The 19,472-nt window shown below is 48.4% G+C and overlaps 1 protein-coding gene across 1 annotated transcript in view; it reads left to right on the forward strand.

Annotated features, from left to right (window-relative positions):
* The window catches only part of KSR1 (kinase suppressor of ras 1), a 134,083-nt gene that overhangs the window by 48,219 nt on the left and 66,392 nt on the right, over window positions 1-19,472 (forward strand). The window contains exon 2 of the mRNA XM_084822838.1: window positions 16,101-16,241. Coding sequence (XP_084678964.1) covers window positions 16,101-16,241 — 141 coding nt within the window. The remainder of the gene's footprint in view (window positions 1-16,100; window positions 16,242-19,472) is intronic.

The following is a 19,472-nucleotide window of genomic DNA, read 5'->3' on the forward strand; positions in this document are numbered from 1 at the left end:
TCAAAAAGAGTTTGTTCGTTTTGTGTTCCATTACACAGGCAGGAGCGAGAGAGCAAATGCATGTACTCCCAGTAATGGTAGAAGCCAGAGAGAGAGAGAGAGAGAGAGAGAGCGCGAGCGAGCAGGGGGAGGGGGGAGGAAGGAAGGGGAGGAGCAAAAGGAAGAAATCACAGGAAACCACACTGTAGGCTATAGAGATCCTAAGGCTAGCAGTAGCCAGAATTCTCATGAACTAATGAAACGCAATGCTGGACCCTTCCAGTATCTTGCAGATGAGGTTGCAAGAATCCCAACGGTGGCGGGGTTTGGGAGACCACCTGCCATTTCAAATTTCCCATAATCCTCTTAGTGCAGCTATATCAGTGCATTGTGGGAATTTTTTTTTTTTAAATGTCAGGCAGCTTGCAGCCGCTCCCTGCCGATTATGGTGCTGCTGTTGCCCCTGTAGCAGTAAGACTGCTGATGGTGGGAGCGTGGTGGCTTTTGTGGGAGGGGGCTCCCAGCAGGTAGCACTTCCCTATGTGCCCTCTCAGTCCTGGAGCTGGCCCCGGATTCACGCAGATGGGAAATAAGTAACATCCTTGGAGAACAGCATGATACTGTTGCAGGGGGAAAGGCAGCCAGCTCCAAATGTAATGGGTAAACTTGACGAAAAAAATTAAACTGGTCTCCTAGAGCAGGGACGGGCAGAAGGTAGATCTCCAGATGTTTTGGACTTCAACTCCCAGCATTCCTGACCACTGGCCATGCTGGCAGGGGCCTCTGGGAGTTGAAGCCCAAACGTCTGGAGATCTGCCTTCTACCTACCACTGCCCTAGGGGCACTTTTAGATGCTTTCCTCCTGTTCCTTTCTTTAGCTAAATTTATTTCAGCCTTCCCCAGACTTGCTGCTGTCCAGATGTGTTGGACTACATCTCCCAGCATCCCCCAGCCCTCAGGATGCGTCTGGAGGCAGATCTGTACTACAGGCTTAAATGGGTTGACTTATAATCCCCTCTTCTCAGAGGACTGCAGCGATCATATTTCTGCGGAAAAGGGCTAAGGATCTCTTAACAGAATCTTCAGCACCTCATGGCGCTACAGTTCCCAGAATCCTTTGGGGGAAGCCGTGACTGTTCCACTTGGAACGAGGTTGGCATTTTTGCAGCGTAGCGTTACGGGCCTCGATATGACCGGACCTGACTGGAAGGCTCGCTTCGTGCCTGGGACGGTGAGCCCTGCCCGTCTTCCATGAGCTAGCAGAAGGCTGCCGGTCCAAAGATGAACGCTTAAGTGGACTTTTGCAGTTTTGTTTTATTTTTAGCCAGCCTTGAGATTTCAGCGCCCCCGCTTTTCTGCCAGCAGGCTGTGTTCAACTGGTCAGGGTTGAGGGAGGGAGGGAAGGAGGGAAGAGAAAGCAGGGGTTTGAATGGCTACTGGGAAGGTGAAGTACAGGGGTTCTGTCTGACATCTGCCCACTGTCTTCTAAAAATGGCCAAAGGCGTCGCTGGAGGGAGGGATTTCCCATGCTGCAACGCTGCACACAGACACGCTTCCTCTTTCCCACTTTCCAGCGAGTCTGTTGTGCTGCGTGCAGTTGGCAACGGATCCGGATCCGGCTCCCTTTGCGTACCATCCGGCTCCCTTTGCGTACATTTCTTTGCCAGCTGGGCGGCAAAGCCTGGCAAAAGTCTGACCAGCCAGGCAAAAACGAGCCTCGGGTAACGGCCGGGTGACAGTCGAAGCTTAGTGGCTAAAGTAAGAAATGCTGGGGCTGAAGCGCGCCTGTAAAATGTTACGTTGACTTCGAAAGCTTTTACTTCTAATCCGAGGATGAGTTTGCACCCGTCTTTCCCACCGTCTTCCTCCCCCCACTCCCCACGCATCCAGAGTAGCAGCAGTTCACTGCCGAAGCTGAAGGAAAGTAAATGCTGACTTCTGCCCTCTCCTTTTTTTAAAAAAATATTTTTTTATTGTGGTTTTGACAAAGCAAATCGGGGCAGGGGGAGGAAGGGAAGAAAAGACGAGCAAAAATTACATGCATAAAAATATAAATATTCCATTAAGTACGACTTTCTACAAAAGGCCGGACGTTATGCATAAGCGTCAACAAAAGCAGACCAAATATCTGTGCGTTTGTCCATTCGCAAGTGGCACCTGCATGCTGTTCAAATGTTGATAACACTCGGAGCAACTCCCCTGTGAGGAAAGGTTACAACGTTTGGGGCTCTTTAGCACAGAAAAAAGGCAAGTAACAGGGCCAAGTCAGTCAGATGTGATAGAGTCGTATAAAATGAGGCCTGGTGTGGGAGTGGATAGGGAGACGGATTCCTCCCTCTGAGCAGTGCTGAATTCAGGACACACAAAAGGGAGGGCTTCTTTATACAGGGCAGAGTTAAAAATGTGGAAGTTGCTTCCGCAAGGTGTAATGATCCCTGCCAATTTCGGGAGCTTTAAAAGGGATTCATAGATTAGACCAATTCACCTGCGGAACTCCTGTCTGCTGGTGGAAAGGAACCATGCTGCCCCATCCAAAGCCCCCTTGGACAGCTGTCCCTGGGAGTGATTATTAGTTATTTTTATACTACCTTGTTGCAGGTCGCCAGTAGGATTAATACCCTGTTCCTCAGTTCTTTCTCTTAAGAATTGAGGACATTTCAGGAAGTGCATCGTCCCAGCTTTGATTTAACCTCGAGTATGTATTTCTCTGCGACGGCGAGGACTCGGAACCTCATCTCTCTCTCTCTCATGAAATAACTTTAGGTACGGTGTGAGAGGAGGAGGTGTTGTGAAGGAGTAAAGAAGGAACAATTTCCCCTCACTCACAAAACTAGAACTTAGATTCACCCAATGAAGTTGACTGGGGGAAAAGATTCAGAACCACCAGACTAAAAAAAGAAGACCATTTCGTGCATAATGCATCATTAAAGGTATAAAATTTGTTAGTTTAGATCAGAAGTGGACAGACTTGTGGGATCTACTTTGTGTTTTGACTAAGGAGTGGGGAACCTCTTTTTCATCCAAGGACTACATTCCCCTGGGGGTGGGGCCAGATCCCAAAGTGGGTAAGGCCACCCCCTTCTCTCTCTCTCTCTCTCTCTCTCTCTCTGTCTCTCTCTCTCTGTCCCTCCCCCTCTCATCTTCTGCCCCCATCTCTCTCTTCCTGCCACCTCCTTTTCTCTCTCTCATCTTCTGCCACCCCTTCTCTCTCTCTCTCTCCCCCCCTCTCTCCTGCCACCCCTTTCTCTGTCTCCTGCCACCCCTTCTCTCTCTCACTCTCACTCTCACTCTCACTCTCACTCTCACTCTCTCTCTCTCTCTCTCTCCCTCTCTCTCTCTCTCCCTCTCTCTCTCTCTCCCTCTCCCTCTCCCTCTCCCTCTCCCCCCCTCTGTCTCCTGCCAACCCTTCTCTCTCTCTTTCTCTCTCTGTTATCTTCTGCCACCTTTTTTTCTCTCTCTTTCTCATCTTCTGCCACCCCCTTTTCTCTCTCTCCTCCTTCCTCCCCAGCTGTTTATTAAGTGATTACCTTTAGGTCTAGCAATCTGTATATTAGGCATAGAACCTCCATAGTTACAGGCAGTGTACCTTTGATTTGCTAGGAGCAAGCAGCAGATCCAGTGGTTTTATACCGAGAGCTGGTGTAGTGTGAGCTATGAATCAGGAAATCCCTGGTGCAAATCTCGCCACTGTTATAAACTTGATAGGTGACCTTAGGCAAGGCACCCTGTCCCAGCCTCCGTTCCACCTCCCTCATCTGTAATATGGGGGATAATAATACTGGCTTGCCTTACAGGGTTGTTGTAAGGTGGATGACTAGATAAGGCATGCAAAGTGCTTTGAATATTTGAAAGGGCTATACGAACGATAAGTATTGTTATCTCACTTCGCTTGCAGAGAACCCTGGGCAAGATAGACCCCTTGATCTGATCCAGCAAGTTGATTCTTCTTAAAAGAAATTGAAGCCACATCTTTCAGGTATCTAAGTCCTATACTAGAGGCAACATTTGCTATGGACTTTGCACTCTCAAAACACCAATCAGTGGTTACCCACCTTCAGTAAATACCATGGGTGGCGGAGGGAATATAACAAAGAGTTTGGCACTGAAAGACTTTACTCTAGCGTAGGGTTTTGAGGACTAGAGTCCACTTCATGTATTATTTTATTTATTAAAACATTTTAATACTGCCGTTCATCCATATGGATACTAGGACGATGCTTAAAATCACAGAAAGTACAGATTTGTGTATCCCCCCCCCCACACACACACGGCTGCAGGGAAGAAAAAATGGTCAAGAATGAACCCCGAAAGCCATGTAATGCAAGAGATACAGGCTAGTTTGTGGTTTCTACCCTCACTCCCACTTTGCATGAGGAGGAAAAACCAATGAGAAATGGATAGCTTATCATGATATCTGAACCTGGGATCGTGGTTTGTTGCTCCCAAACAACCCAAGATTTGTAAGACAGCAACAAGCCAGGTTTTAATGTTGGCTTAGGAATCCTGGCTTGTTTGGGAGAAACAAACCAGGATCCCAGGTTTGGTTGTCATGATAAGCTACCAATTTCTCATTACTGTTATCCACTTGTGCGAAAGGAGGGAGGAATGGGTTATGTGCAGCAGCTCACTCCTTTTTCAGAGTAAGCCAGAACTAGCTAGGAATCCTGTCTTATTGTTACATGTGAATGTGACCACACTCTGCTATTTTCTGTGCAAAGCCCAAATGTATATATACATAAGATAAGCCAAACCTCAGCTCCCCCTCTGGAAGATGAGGATTTACTGTAGCCGTAATTGGTGATTAACACAGTCTTCTCAATTTTGTTAACATATTTAACACCTTTAATAGAAGAGAGAACCTTGCTCTCATTTGAGCCCTAAACTGATAAAGTCAAATTTCTTGATAGACTCTAGTTTACCATTTTCATGCCGTGATCTCCCTTTTGAACTTCTCTTGTTGAAAAATTGTGCCTTTATGGGTGTCCTGGGAGTCTGTTGCTTTCTGAACATTGCCTTTTCTGGGGTCAGATCTGTGTTCAGTTTTTTTCCTTTGTCTAGAGACTGTGCGGTTGTCCATACTGGACAAAACTGAAGGACATTGTTGGCAGGTGATAGCATCAATTGCGCTTTGGAAGATCTGAAGTCCAAATTTAAGGTGTTACCTTCCGTACCCAGGCTTGGAAAAAAAACAACCCTAGTCTTGTGTGTCTGTTGCCTCAAGCCTCTTGTCCCCTTCTCCTTCGCCTGCAAGGTCACTGATCACAGATTGAGAAAGCCATAAAAAGATAACAGGTTTCAACTGAAAGTGGTTTTGCTGGATCTTGGAAATGGGAAAGTTGAAAATCCTGTCCCGCCAGATGCTTGCCAATGTCAGGTGCACAACAGTATCATAGGCTGGGGCAAACGTCTGCGGGCCATGTCTGGTGGGTGAGAGCCGTGTGCAGGAAGTCGTGTTAATTTACCTGTGAGTGTTTGTGTATCTTGGTAGCTGCATGTTTAGCAGAGGTAAGTGTGTGTCTGCCTTGCTTGTGTACTCCAGTGGATACAGAGCTGAACTTGGACCTTTGAGACCTGTGTTCAAATCCCATCTGGGACCAGCACCAGCTTTGGGGGTGGGGTGCTGGGCAAAGTGCCCTCTGTTGGGGAGGGCTCTTACATCAATGGGGCCCCTTCAGGCTTCTTTAGCAGAGGAAGCGCCACTCCACGGTTGGCTGAAAGCTGCCATTTTAGTTCCTCACAGTTCCCTGGAGTACCTGACATAGCATCACCCTGGGGCAGTTGTGGGGAATTTAAAATGGAGGCTTGCACACCGGCTGCCCAGTCTGGAAGGCTCAAGGCAGGTGTCAACTCCGGTGGGCCCAGCTGGGGCCTTGGCAGCTGCCCTAGGGTGCCCGGTGCTGGGTCTGGGTCTGATTCTGTCCCCGGGTTTACGGCCACCACCATCCCTGCCTCCGAAAAAAAGTGGAAGGTTTTTTTCTTCAGTTTTGAGTTCTTTAAGGCTTCTCAATGCAGACGCTGTAAAAAATCAATCAATCAATCAACGTTCCTTACACAGTTTGTGTGCAGAAAAGGGCAGCCCAAATGATCCAGGGATGGGAATGCTTCCCCTACCAAAAGCATGTGGGTTTCTTTAGGAAAGAAAGAAAGAAAGAAAGAGAAAAAAAGAAAGAAAGAAGATGAACAAAGCAGGGGTGATAGGAAGTTTACACAATGTGGTGCAGGCTAGGGGTGTACAAATTGTAAAATCGCAGATTGCCAGGGGCCTTATGTTCCGTCGTCCGCTCACTGACGGAATCAGGTTTTTCGCAGTTTTCAGAATTTGCACAAATTTGCACAAATATGCACTTGGTGCAAAGACACAGATCCCCCCCCAGTGCGCGAATCCCCCCTGCAAATTTTAATGCTTTAGCCAATGGAGGAAATGCACATTGTCGGCTGGTGTTTTTTCTAACTTTAGGTATTTTTCTATGACTAAATTTGTGTAAAACTCCAGAAAGTAAAAAACAACAACAACGCTGGTTTGCAAGACCATGGAATCTATGGAACTCAGGAAAAACTGCTCAGCTGCAGAATCCCCAGGTCGGAGTCTAAGAAATTCAAACCATTTGATTCCGTTGCAGATTTATCCGACATCCTTAATGCAAGCGGTGGGCTTAGATGGCCTTTATCAGAAGGGATTAGACCAGGGGTAGGGAAACTGTGGCCCTCCAGATGTTGCTGGATGCCAGCTCCCATCAGCCTCAGCCAGCATGGTTGGGGATGATGGGAGTTGCAGTCCAACAACAGCTTGAGGGCCACAGTTGCCCAGCCTGGAATTGGACAAGTGGCAGAGGGGAGATCTTTCGTAGGTTGGAACAAACGTCTAAGTTCCAACTTCGAGCTGAGTGTAGGGCCAGCGTCTGCAGCTCAGAGGCCCCCCAAATGACCACCAGAGAGTGGCAGGTCATGAAGGCATCAGGGTAGCAGAAGCACACGCCGTTTTATTCCTGTGGTCATGATGGTGCTGTGATCTCAGTGAGTTCAATAATGCAAAACTGCACATGCCCTGAGTATTTCGCGCGCTCTCTATTTGTAGTCAGTGTTGGCAACCATTCTAAAGTACCAGGAATGTAGAAGCGGTTGTACAGCAACTGGAGGCTGATATGTGTGTGAAAAGAAGTATGAGCTGCATGCGTTGCAACTAAAGGAATAAATATGGCTGTTTAAAGTGCCCCCCCCCCAATAACACTATGAAGCCCAGGGACTAAAATTACCGAGCTGTGTAGCTCAGTGACAGAGCCCCTGCTTTGCATGCAGAAGGTCTGAGGTTCGATCCCCGGCAACTCCAGGTAGGAATGGAAAACCTCCTGCCTGAAACCTTGGGGAGCTGCTGCAGTGTAGTTAATACTGGGCTAGATGGACCCATGGTCAGACTCAAGATAAGGCAGCTTCTTATGTTCCTATGGCTGCTGTTAGCCATGGTGTGTAAATAGAGCTTCCAGATTTAAAGGCAGTCCACCTCCGAATTCCAAATGTTGGTGCATAACTGTTGCCTCTGAGATGTCTAAAAGCAAGGCATGGTGGCACTTGTATGGCTACTCCTGGAACAGGATTCTGGACTCGATGGGCCTTTTCTCTGATACTGCAGGGGGCTCTTGGTCGTTCATGGTTTTCCTAGCATTTTACGAAGCCGCACAACTCTGGTTGTGGAAGGCGCCTTTTTGCTGCTTTCACTCTGCCATTTTTTAAAAGGAGTTCTTGCCGCTACTGATGCACAATCTTTTTTCTGCTTTCAGTTGCATTGCTCACCCTACCCAGCCTTTAAAAGAAAAAAGAAAAAGAACCCTGTTAAAAATTCCAGCAAGCTGTTCTAAGACCTGAGAAAGTAGCTGTGTGGGAAGTGAGAAAACCTCACTTACCCCCGAAAGTGGCTGGTTTAGTCAGCTTTTACTTCTTGTGCAAAACACACCCGCTCTTTTATCGAAAAGTGTCGTTTGGAAGTGCGGATTTGCCTTGTGCAAATGCAGCGCTCCTCTTCTCCCCATGCACGGAGCTAAGCAGGTTTGGGGCTTTCTGCCGTGTGGGCAGTGGGAACCAGGCAGGGAGGGAGAGGCAGAAAGAGAAAAGGGATGAGCCGGTGGAAGCAACAGGGAAGGCAGGGAGGCATGGCTTTGTAGGGGGAGGTAAGGTTTGTATGTATCCATATCCAGAGCTGAGGTCCAAGCTATTTTGGCTCCACTGGTGGAAAGTCCAAACGATGCTCCCAGGAGTGATTTTTTAAAATTAAATTTAATAATTCATCTTTTAATGGCACCCAAACTGTGTGCTGTAGTGTCTGATAAGAACACAAGAAGAGCCCTGCTGGATCAATCCAAGGATCCATCGAGCCCAGCATTCTGTTCATACGGTGGCCAACCAGCTGCCCCCACGGGAAACCCACAAGGAGGACATGAGCGCAACAGCACCCTCCCGCCCACGTTCTCCAGCACTGGGTAGACATGCGCATATTGCCTCTGATACTGTAGGTAGCATAGAACCATCAGGACTAGTGATGACCCTCTCTCTATAGTTGCTTTGGTTCGTTTGCCCGAACATGGCATTTGGGCCCTGATCTGGGATTTCTTAGTTTTCCCCTGAAAATCTCTGTCAAGTTTCTAGTCCCTATGACAAACAGTGAAGAATATGCTGCTGGTGAGTGAGCACCTGCAGAACATGTGGGTCCAGAGAGGTTCAGTGCCTGTCCCTTGACTCCGCAAAATGTGAAGTTCAACTTTGTACAGGTGGAAGTAAGAACGAATGAAATTTACGACTGTGGCATCTGGGGACGCCTGCTGGCTTAAATGACCTTCGAAAGGATTAGGCCTGTTTCTGCAAACATGGGTCGATAATGTCAACTGCTGTTGACCATGATAGTTAAATAGATCCTGTATGGGTTGTTGTTGTTGAAGTTCTACAGCACTATCAGCATGGCTGGCCCTTAACGGAGTGCAGGTATATTCCCTGAAGTGTGTACAAGGAGTACGAGCAACAGGGGGTGGGAAGATCTTTGCTTGAGAATGTGGAGAGTGGGCTGGCAACCAGAGTAGACGAGACTAAGTATATGGATCAGTGGTTTGACTTGGGATATGGCAGCTTCATATGTTGAAGAGGTATTGCTAGAACACTAAAGTCAACAGCTGAGGCCTTCCTCTGATTGCCTTCTCCGAGGGAGGCTTGGAAGGTAGCAACGAGGGAGAGGGCCTTCTCGGTGGTGGCCCCTCTGATTCTGCAACCATCTCCCCACTGAGGCCCACCTGGCTCCCACACTGTCATCTTTTCGGCACCAGGTTAAGACTGTCCTCAGATGGGGACATTTTTGTCAGCTCTCTTTATCTGGTCCAGTGTGTTACTGAAATTGTTTAGCTGCTTAAATTGTTTTAAATTTTGTACGTTAACACGTTATTCTGTGTTTTATTATCTCGTATTTTATGGTTTGTGACCCGCCCAGAGAGCTTCGGCTATTGGGCGCTATAGAAATGAAATAAATAATAATAGTATAATAATAGAGCCCCTTGCTTTGCACGCGGAAACTCTGAGGTTCAGTCCTGGCGCCTCCAGTTAACATGGGCCCACTGATCATTTGGTGTATGGTTTTCCCCCCCTACTCTGAAAGGTTGAAATGCCTCTCCTAAGGCTGGCAGTAAAAGCTTTACATTAAAATATGTTGGTATACTAGGGATTTTGGCCCTGCCCACCACTGGACTGGGGTCCCCAAGAGCTTCTCTGAAATTGAATTTGGGCTGAAAGAGTTCGGCACCCCGAGTCAAAAGGATCAGGGTGGCAGGTGATGAGAAAAGGCTCTTCTCCTGGTGAGCCTCTGGAGAGCTGCTGTCAGTCAGAGCAGAAAATATTGGGCTGAATGGACAACCTAGAAGGCGGCTTCAAATAGGTCCCTCTATCGCCCCCTGGTGTCTGGAAGCATGCGGAGTTGTTCCTGTTATCCAACATGCCTTCACACTCGTCTGTAAGCTTGACTGCTACGGGAAAGAAGCAAGGCTCCTTGCACCTCGCCTGATCCAGCAGAGATCCTTTTATGTCCTTAATAATTGAGAAGAGCATTTGTCTTAGGGCTAAACTACATGCTGTGTTAAACCAAATGCTGTGTTTCTCTTAGGGCTAAACTACACACTATGTTAAGTATGTAGCGTGCAGCTGATCCTCACCGGTTTGTTTACCTTAGTGCAAAGGGGCCCCCGTCCAGATAGGGACTGCCACGCGTGCGTAGGGGAGGTTTAAATCTTCCCAGCCACTTTCCTTTATTTATTTAAAGTATTTCTGTCCTGCTTCTCAGCCACAAAGGCTCTTGGGGAGGCTTACAAATGATCAGTTCAACAGGATGGACCCTGTCCTGCAGGCTTACAATCTAAAATGACACAACACATGAGGACAAAGTGATGGGAATGGAAGAGAAAAAAAACGACATTGTCTTTCTGCAAGGCTGTGCTTGCCTTCTCATCTCCCTCTGTTACAGCATGCTGGGATGGCTGGTGGTGGTGACCATTGAGGGAGGAGACGCCTTCATGAGGGCTGGTGGACTGTGTTCACCATCACACTTGACTTCTCCCCCAAAGTCCCCCCCCCCTCCTCTGAGGACTAAAAGCAGAAGGAAAAAACACACCTTTCTGTCGGTGCCCAGCTCCAAGGGTGGTTCTGATTCAGAGGGAAAGGCCCATGCAATCCACCCCTGCAGGCTTTCAAAATGGGACATTTTAAATGTTCTCCCAGCTATGCAAGAGCTCTCTGTCACGGATAAGCAATTCTGAAATGGCTGGGGTTGCGTATAAAAGGCATGGTTAGATCTGAAAAAGAAAAAGAGGTCATTGTTCTCTGTCTCTGCCTCTCTCGTCTCTTTCTCTGTCTCTGTCTCTCTGTTTCTCTCTCTCTCATCTCTGTCTCTGTCTCTCTTGTCTCTGTCTCTGTCATTCTCGTCTGTCTCTGCCTCTCTCCCTTGTCTCTGCCTCTCACTGCCTCTCTCATCTCTGTCTCTGTCTCTCTTGTCTCTGTTGCTCTCATCTGTCGCTGTCTCTGTGTTGTCTCTGCCTCTCTCATCTCTGTCTCCGTCTGTCTCTGTCTCTCTGTCACTCTCATCTGTCTCTGTCTCTGTCTCTCTCTCATCTCTGTCTCTCTCTGCCTCTCTCATCTCTCTCTGCCTCTCTCATCTCTGTCTGTGTCTCTCTCGTCTGTCTCTGTCTGTCTGTCTCTTGTCTCTGTCTGTCTCTCTGTCACTCTTGTCTGTCTCTGTCTCCATCTGTCTCTGTCTCTCTGTCACTCTCATCTGTCTCTGTCTCTCTCTCATCTCTGCCTCTCTCTGCCTCTCTCATCTCTGTCTGTGTCTCTCTCATCTCTCTCATCTCTGTCTGTGTCTCTCTCATCTCTGTCTGTGTCTCTCTCATCTGTCTCTTGTCTCTGTCTGTCTCTCTGTCACTCTCGTCTGTCTCTGTCTCTGTCTTTTCTCTGTCTCTCTTATCTCTGTCTCCATCTGTCTCTGTCTCTTTGTCGCTCTTGTCTGTCTCTGTCACTCTTGTCTGTCTCTGTCACTCTTGTTTGTCTCTGTCTGTCTCTCTCATCTCTGTCTCTCTCTCGTCTCTGTCTCTCTCTTGTCTCTGTCTGCGTCTATCGCTCTCGTCTGTCTCTGTCTCTGTCTCTATCTCTCTTGTCTCTGTCTCTGTCTGTCTCTGTCACTCTCATCTATCTTTGTCTTTCTCTCTCATCGTTGTCTTTGTCTCCGTCTCGATCTCTCAGTCTCGGTCTCTCTCTCACCTCTGTTTCTCTCTCTGTGTGCTTTGTTGTTCTCTTAGCTGGAGAAGGCTTGTCTAAGCCAGGGTGGCCCAAAATACATTGCATGTATTCTTGCAGGCTTCATTTTGGATCATAAACAATTCAGTTAGCCGTATCTCAGAGCAATTTTAGTCTTTTGTTTACGAGCTTGCGTTTTGCCCTCTGGGGACGGGCAACATGGAAGCCGTTGACCCTGCCCGCCCCCACCCCTTGGAGCGTTGGTTGCTGCAATGCAAAACCATAAAATATGAACACTGCCATCGGCTTCTTGGAGCCAAGCTGACATGAGCAATGATTTGGAAGGTGCGGCATGCACTCCTGTTTTAGCCCTGTGTGCTTGTTTGCTTGTTTTCGGACATTTCATACCCCACTTCATACCCCGCCCAACACCCTCCAGTAGCCCCAGTAGGCATCATGACTTTTGTGCTGCCATTTGTGGTTCAGAGGCAGTCATGCCAGCGGCTTCGGGGTTTTCGTTTTCTCCCCCTCCCAATGACTCTGACGGGCACTGCTGCTTGTGTGTCATCCACTGGGGGCACGGGGATGGACGGACATGGAGGCCTACAGCCTGCATCCCTCGGCCCCAGGTTGTGCCCCCCTGGTACATAGGGTAGCATCATCAGGGTGCATTAAGGTTGACAAAAGTATAAGAGGACAGCTGTCTGCTCCAAGGAGCTTCCAGTCTAAAATTGAACACAGGGAAGATGGCAGAGGAAGGGATGGAAACAGAGGCCAGGGGTAAGCAGGGAAAGGACATGTGCTTGTTTCAGTTACATGTACTTAAACTTGGTCGCAGGTGTAGATACCATAGGAAACAGGCGGGAGACCTTTTTTTTTCTGAGCCAGAGTCACGTTCCCTTGGGGGCAATGTGCCAAGAGGTACATGCAAGTGGTGGGTGGTGACCAGAGCCCAAAGTGGGTGGCAACCAGAGCCCAACGTGGGCTAGACCTGGAGACATCATCTGAGTGGCCTGCATTTTATTTTTGGTTGATCGGGGCGGGGAAAGGGAGGGAAGCACCGATCCAGTAAACGAAAAGGAGGAAAAACTCGCAGGTGCACAAGAAATAGTTCACATGATGGAAACTCAGCATGTTTTTTGTGGCTTCCTTTGGGGGCCACTGAAACCGTTTCCTAAAAGGAAGTGCTTGAGACAGCTATACCCTTGTCTCGCCAAAGCCGCCGCGTATACAACACAGTGGGAATTTTCTGCATATCACCAGAAAAGCTGAAAGGTGGGATGAGTTCTTTACCCAGCAGAAAGTGTCTCTGAAGTTCTTCCTTTTAGGAAATGGTTTTGGGTGCTCCTGGGGGAGAGTCTTTAACTTTAAATATTAATATATGAAACAGCTGATTTTTCTTGAGCTGGTCTGTAGTGAAGACTGAGCTGTGAGTCAGGAAGTCCCTGGTTCAAGTCTCGCCGGTCATGTGAACTCACTCGGTACCATCAGGCAAGCCTCTCTCATGCCTCTCCATCCACCTCCCAGTCCCCCCTCTGCTGCCCCCCCCTGTGTGGAAGTAGACTTTAAATGTAGCACGAGGGGGCATTTGTGTGTGCTGGTATTTGCACGTGCATGCATGAAACAGAGACGGGATGTGACTCTGTTCAGCACTCGTGTGTCACCTCTGGCTGGTTTCCCAAAAGGGAATATGGCCTTCACCTACCTTACAGAATCGTTGTAAGGACTCTGACTAGGTCATGGGGCTGTTCACACAACATGCAGGTGGTTGAGTGTGGGCTGTCTGTTGAACCGTGGGTTAGCGTGTTGTGTGAACCCAGGACGTTTTCCACAGGGTGGCTTGTTAACTGTGCAGTGTGGCTACTGAGCAACCCAACGACAAACCTGGGAGCCGGGAGATCCGGGTTCTAGTCCCCACTTGGCCATGGAAGCTCACTGGGTGACTTTGGGCCAGTCACAGACTCTCAGCCCAACCTACCTCACAGGGTTGTTGTTGTGAGGATAAAACAGAGAGGAGGAGGATAATGTAAGCCGCCTTGGGTTCCTTGCAAGAGGAAAAAAGGCGGGATATAAATGCAATAAATAAATAAATAAATAAATAAATAAAATAAACCACACCGCACGGTTAGCAAGCCACCCTGTGGAAAATGTCCTGAGTTCACACAATGCTCTAACCCACACTAGGTGGTTGAGTGTGGGTTGTCTGTTGAACCGTGGGTTAGCATGTTGTCTGAACGCAGGACATTTTCCACAGGGTGGCTTGTTAACTGTGCAGTGTGGCTACTTAACCACCCTGAACAACCCAAAGATAAACCATGAGTTCTCAGGGTGGCTTATTTGAGAAAAATAAGCCACACCACATGGTCAGCAAGCCACCCTGCGGAAAATGTTCTGGGTTCAGACAACACGTTAACCTACGGTTCAACAAACAACCCACAGCTTAACGACAGCCCACACTCAACCACCGAGTGTGGGTTAGCGTGTTGTGCAGACCCAGTTGTTGCATGTGAAGAAGGGCTTTTATTGTTGCTGAGTCGAGGGCTGGCTCCAAGTCTTGGAGGGCACCTGGTCAAGGCACCCTCAGTTAGGGATGTGCGAACCCACCCCTGTCCAGCTTCTCCAGGCGCCTGTCCAGCCCCTGCTCGCCAGTCCCTGGACCACCCTCAAGCCCCTCCCGCACTCAGTGAGCAGCCCTCACTCGCCCCAGCGCCCTTGTCGAGCTCTGTGGTCCCTTATCAAAAGGCGCCAATGCTTCATCCCTCTGTGCGTCATCCTCTGCACCACTGTCCTTAGCTGCTTCCTGGCACCATGACCTGATTAAGAACCTATCATATGCCGCCAAATGCCTGGGAGCAGAGAGAGTTCTTACTTAACCCAGCCCTGAAAAGGTGGCAACCCCTGCTGCTCTGTTCAGATGACGCAACAGGCCGTGGCAACCCCTGGTTGAATATTCAAAAAGGCCGCCTGCATGCGCCGTAGCCCCACCATGGCTTCAATGAGTCTCTTATTTGTATATACCATATCTGACGAAGGTTCTGGGTACCAGTGCCCGACTCTGTTCTTCCACTGCTTTGTTTATATGGGAATGGGGCAGACAGTGAATAGAACACCCCATGGCTGCTTCATCGGCTATAGAACAAAATATAGAACCACAAGCTATAGAATAAAAAAATAGGACCACAGTTGTAGACAGCTAAATTCTAGAACTGCGTTTAGCACACAGCTGAAAACTGATCTCAGTATAATAAATAAGATAGCAATAGAAACACACTTACGATCGTTTATAATATTTGCCGTTTTATCTTTTAGTGAAAATAATTAGTGCTTAAACAGAGATCATACTCGGTGTGATCCAGTCTTCAGTTGTGTGCTTATTGCAGTTCTATAATTGAGCCTTATTATAACCAGGACTTGCTGAAGGGCACCTATTCTGAGTTAGTGGATGAGGTGAAATCGATTCCAGCGGTTTCCCGTTTTTCCTCTCTTAGCCAGTGATCTGGTGGTGAATTTTTGAAGCGCAGGCTGTCATCATTACACTCCCCATAGCCACGTCCCCGAGAGGAGTCCCCAAATGCAGGCTGCTGTGTTGATCCATATTAGCAAGCCTGTTCTAACAGTTCTCGTCTTCACCAGGAGCAGGTCTGGTGGAGGCTGATGGCTCTGATGCTGGTGGGGCGGTGAGTCCACTCCAGGTTTCAGTCAGAACCAGTCTCTAAAGGAGCGGAAGCACCTTGGAGAGCTCCTTTAGAGTTCTGACTGGTTCTGACTGAAACCCGGAGCAGGTTCACCGCTCCGCTGACTTCGGAGCCGTCATCTCCACTGAGCTAGTCTTTTATAAAGCTATTGGGTCTTAATTGCCCATTCAAGACCAAGACATCCCCAAATACTTTGCATTACGACGGGGAACAATGGGTCCGTTCACACATCACGACAGCCCACCCTGGGTTAATTAACCTGTGGGGGCTGTCGCGTTGTCCTGGGCACCCATGGGTGCCATTTTTACATGGCGCCCACGGACATGTGGCCTGTTGTGACATGCAAAACCAGGCGGCAGGGGTTGTTAGAGGGTTAGACAACCCTCAAATAATCCTAAAACAAGCCATGGGTAAATTAACCCATGGTGGGCTGTCATGTCTTGTGAACAAGAACAATATATTGCCGCTTGGGAAATCTGTTTCTCCCAGCTTCAAGAACTGCAGCTAAGCTCAGAGGGAGCAGGGATGTCTGAGGGAGCTGGCATATGGCTTCAGCATCCCTGCTTATCAAAAGGTGCCAGTGCTTCATCCCTGTATGCCCTGGCTCCTCTACGCCACTGTTCTTAGCTGCTTCCTGGCACCATTTGAATCCTCTTCCCTCTCCCTCGACAGGTGAAACTCGTCCGCTATATCGGCATCCAGCTGCAGTGCAAGTTGAGTATCCCTCCCCACGAAAGGACGGTCGAGCTAAACAGCTACCCGAGGTTCAGCGACTGGCTGTGTCTCGTCAACGTGAGGAAAGACGTCGTCCAGGTAAGGCCACCAGAGTGCGTGGCTAAAGTGCCGATCAGTTTCATAGGCAGGGCCGGGCCAAGACATGTTGCTGCCTGAGGCAGAGAACAAGATGGCGCCCAATCCCATTTCGTGCACAAAAGCTGACTAGGCTGTTTCTTCAGCACTGGTGATGGAACAGCGTCCTCCATTGAACCTGAAGGCAGCAGGCTGGCTTAAGGAGCATAGGGAAGGCCATGATGCCACCTCCCAACATCTGCCGCCTGAGGCGACTGCTTCACCCTGCCTACTGGTAGGGCTGGCCCTGTTCATAGGATGACCCTGGGTGCTCGAGAGACAGAGAAAAAAGACTCCCTTTCCACCTTCTCCGCACACCATGCAGAATTTTATAAACCTCTATCATGGCCCACACGGAGTCACCTTTTTTCCTAAACCAGCCTTTCCCAGCCTGCTGCCTTCCAGATATTTTGGACTACAACTCCCAGCATTCCTGTCCATAGGCTGGCTGGGGCTGATTGGAGTTGGAATCCAGCAACATGTAGAGGGAACCAGGTTGGAGAAAGCGGTACTAAACTAAAAAGGCCCAAACTTTGTAACCTTTCCTCTTAGGGGCGTTGCTCCAGTCCTCTGACAGTTTTGTTCGTCTTCTTCTGCACATGTTTATCTTTTTTGTCATTTGGCAACCAGATTGTGATTTCAGGGTTCCTTATGTAAGCTTCAGAATATGTTTCTTAATGGGGGCTCTCGCATCTGTGTGATTTGGCTCTGTAGAAGGAACTTTTTCATGTATCTTTTATTTCAGGGGTGAGATCTAAGTATGGTGTGTCTCTGTCACTCTCAACCCGTGCTCCTTAAAAACTCCACCAGCGGGCTGGGATTTTTGCGTGCAGATTTTCTTACTTATCATGGAACTTGGCAGAACAGTGGTGCTGTTTTTTCCCCCTCATGTTTTGCATAGCTCTTTTGGGCTTACTGCAAAACCAAACAGGGAAATTTTCTTTGATTTATAGCTACCTTATCTTGACGCTCCAGTGGTGATTGATGTCACTTCCTTATTTCACGCATCCTCGAAACACGTCTGCCACGGGTTTTCGTTTATTTTGTTGTGCAGGGCAATAAAAGTCCAAGAGATCTTTGCCAAGGCCTCCCCGTGTGTTAACAGGGCTTTCGGCCTCTTACTGTGCGATATGTGAGTGTGTTTGGCCTCAGGTCTGTAAGAAGGTCAGGCCTCGGATCCTGAAAGACCGCCCACCCCAACCCCAGACGTCTGGGAGCCACAGAGCAGCCGAAGGAAAGGGAACTAACATTTGCAGAGAGTCGGAGCACTTTCCTGTTACTTTGCAAGTTGAGCTCTGGCAGGGAAAATCACTTCGGGGCGTCCAGTTAAGCCATGCATTGTGTTTGGCGGGGCAAATCAGACATGAGGTTCATCGTGTGAATGCAGTTAATGTGCATTTCTTGTCATCGCTGTTCCGTAAAATGGCAGCTGTGGGAAAACCCTAAGTAATTTTGGGACCATGGGGGGTGGAGTGGGGGGAGAAGAGGGGAACCCAGTGATGCTGTTAGGGGCAGATGTTTGGGGCTCCGCTCAGCAAAATGAACAGGGGGACCCCAAAGGTGGCAGGGCTGGGTTGTCGCATTTTCAAGAAAGTGAACGCAGAGACTCCCATGCTGTGGGGCAAACCTTCCTGAGTGGGTGGATGTGAAATGCATGGGAGGGGAACCTTCCTGCCCCTCCAGCCGAGAGCTCAAAGAACGGAATGCCCCATAGCAGAAGGCCCAGCCGGTTGCATGTCGGATTTGTGGGGGTGACAGCATCCTCCTTGCCCTCCCAGTGGGATTATTAAGATTTGGTTCTTTTTTTGAACGTGGGGGAGCATTCAAAAGCAGTATCCCCCAGCTACAGTAAACCTGCCTTTAAAACCAAACCAAACCATACAGGATTTCCAGGCAGCAGTTTGGGTGTAGTCCTGACTCCTAAGGCATATTGGCCAATCTTCCTTTGCACCCTCCTTTTTAAAGAGAGAATTTGGGGGGGCGCTTCTGCCACTCTTCTTGCAGCCATCTGAAGGTGAGCTGAAGACGGAGCCTTAAAAACGTGCTGGAACCTGAACAAGATTATCTCGCGAACAAGTTTACCAATGCCTGTCGCATGCCTCCTTTTTATTTTAGGAAAGTGTGGCAAAGATTTATGTGAGCTGCCATGTGCCAGCCTTCGCCAAAGTCTCTGCTTTTGCTGGGATGAGACTTGACTGGTTTTGCAGCATTTTGACGATGTTTAGCTGGGCTGGCAGGCAGGCGGTAAAAACAGCGCATCAACAAAACGCATAAGATGTTATCTTCATCCTTCTGAATCCCGCCCCCCACCACCACTTCCACTGGAAAAAAAAATCAAGTTGTTTAGCAGCGTTTTTTCCTGAACTACCATGACCTAGTCTTCAGGTGTATTTTGCACTCACACCATGCCAACATCTGAGAGCAGCAAAATTGGCTGCCGGGTGCAGAGTTCAGCTTCTTGTGAATTTCTGCTTTTGTTTTTGTAAAACAACAACCACACACAGAGAGAGAGAAAAAAGTAAGTTTCCTTAAGTCTGTGAAAATAGGCTTGAAAGCATGTAGGAAATACTGGGTAAAGTCTTAGAAGCTGGGAGGCAGGTTTTACTTTAAAACTGGTTTTGTGGTCTTTTTCTTTTTTTAATCCTTTATAGATTCCAACTAGCTATATAGCAAAGATCTCCATGTTTTCTTTATAAGGGGAATTTGTTTTCTGTCCATCAAACAAATTCCCAGGGTGGCTTGCAAAAATAAATACATAAATCCGAAATACAATAAAAAACAAACAATATTTATTTTATTTATTTATTAAATTTCTTAATCGCCCGTCTGGCCAGTCACCCAGCCACTCTGGGCGATGTACAATAATGCAACAGTTCAAAACAATAAATTCCACACTAAAACATCGTATTTCTAAAAATACCCTAACCCACCCCAAATGCCTGCCTGAACAACCACATTTTTAATGCGTGGAGGAAGCTCATTAAAGAGGGGGCATGGCGGAGTTCCCTAGGGAGAGAGTTCCACAGAGTGTGGGCCACCACAGAGAAGGCCCTCTCCCTTGTCCTCACCAGCCTAGCTGGCTTGGCTGATGGGATAGAGAGAAGGCCACCCAAAGGCCACTGATCTTGTTGAGCGGCCTGTCTGTTGTTGCTGGCGCTCCTTGAGATAGGCTGGGCTGGACCCGTATAGGGTTTT

This window comes from Heloderma suspectum, chromosome 16 (assembly GCF_057233095.1).
Source record: "Heloderma suspectum isolate Gila_16-S chromosome 16, 16-S_ref, whole genome shotgun sequence".
Lineage (NCBI taxonomy): Eukaryota > Metazoa > Chordata > Lepidosauria > Squamata > Helodermatidae > Heloderma > Heloderma suspectum.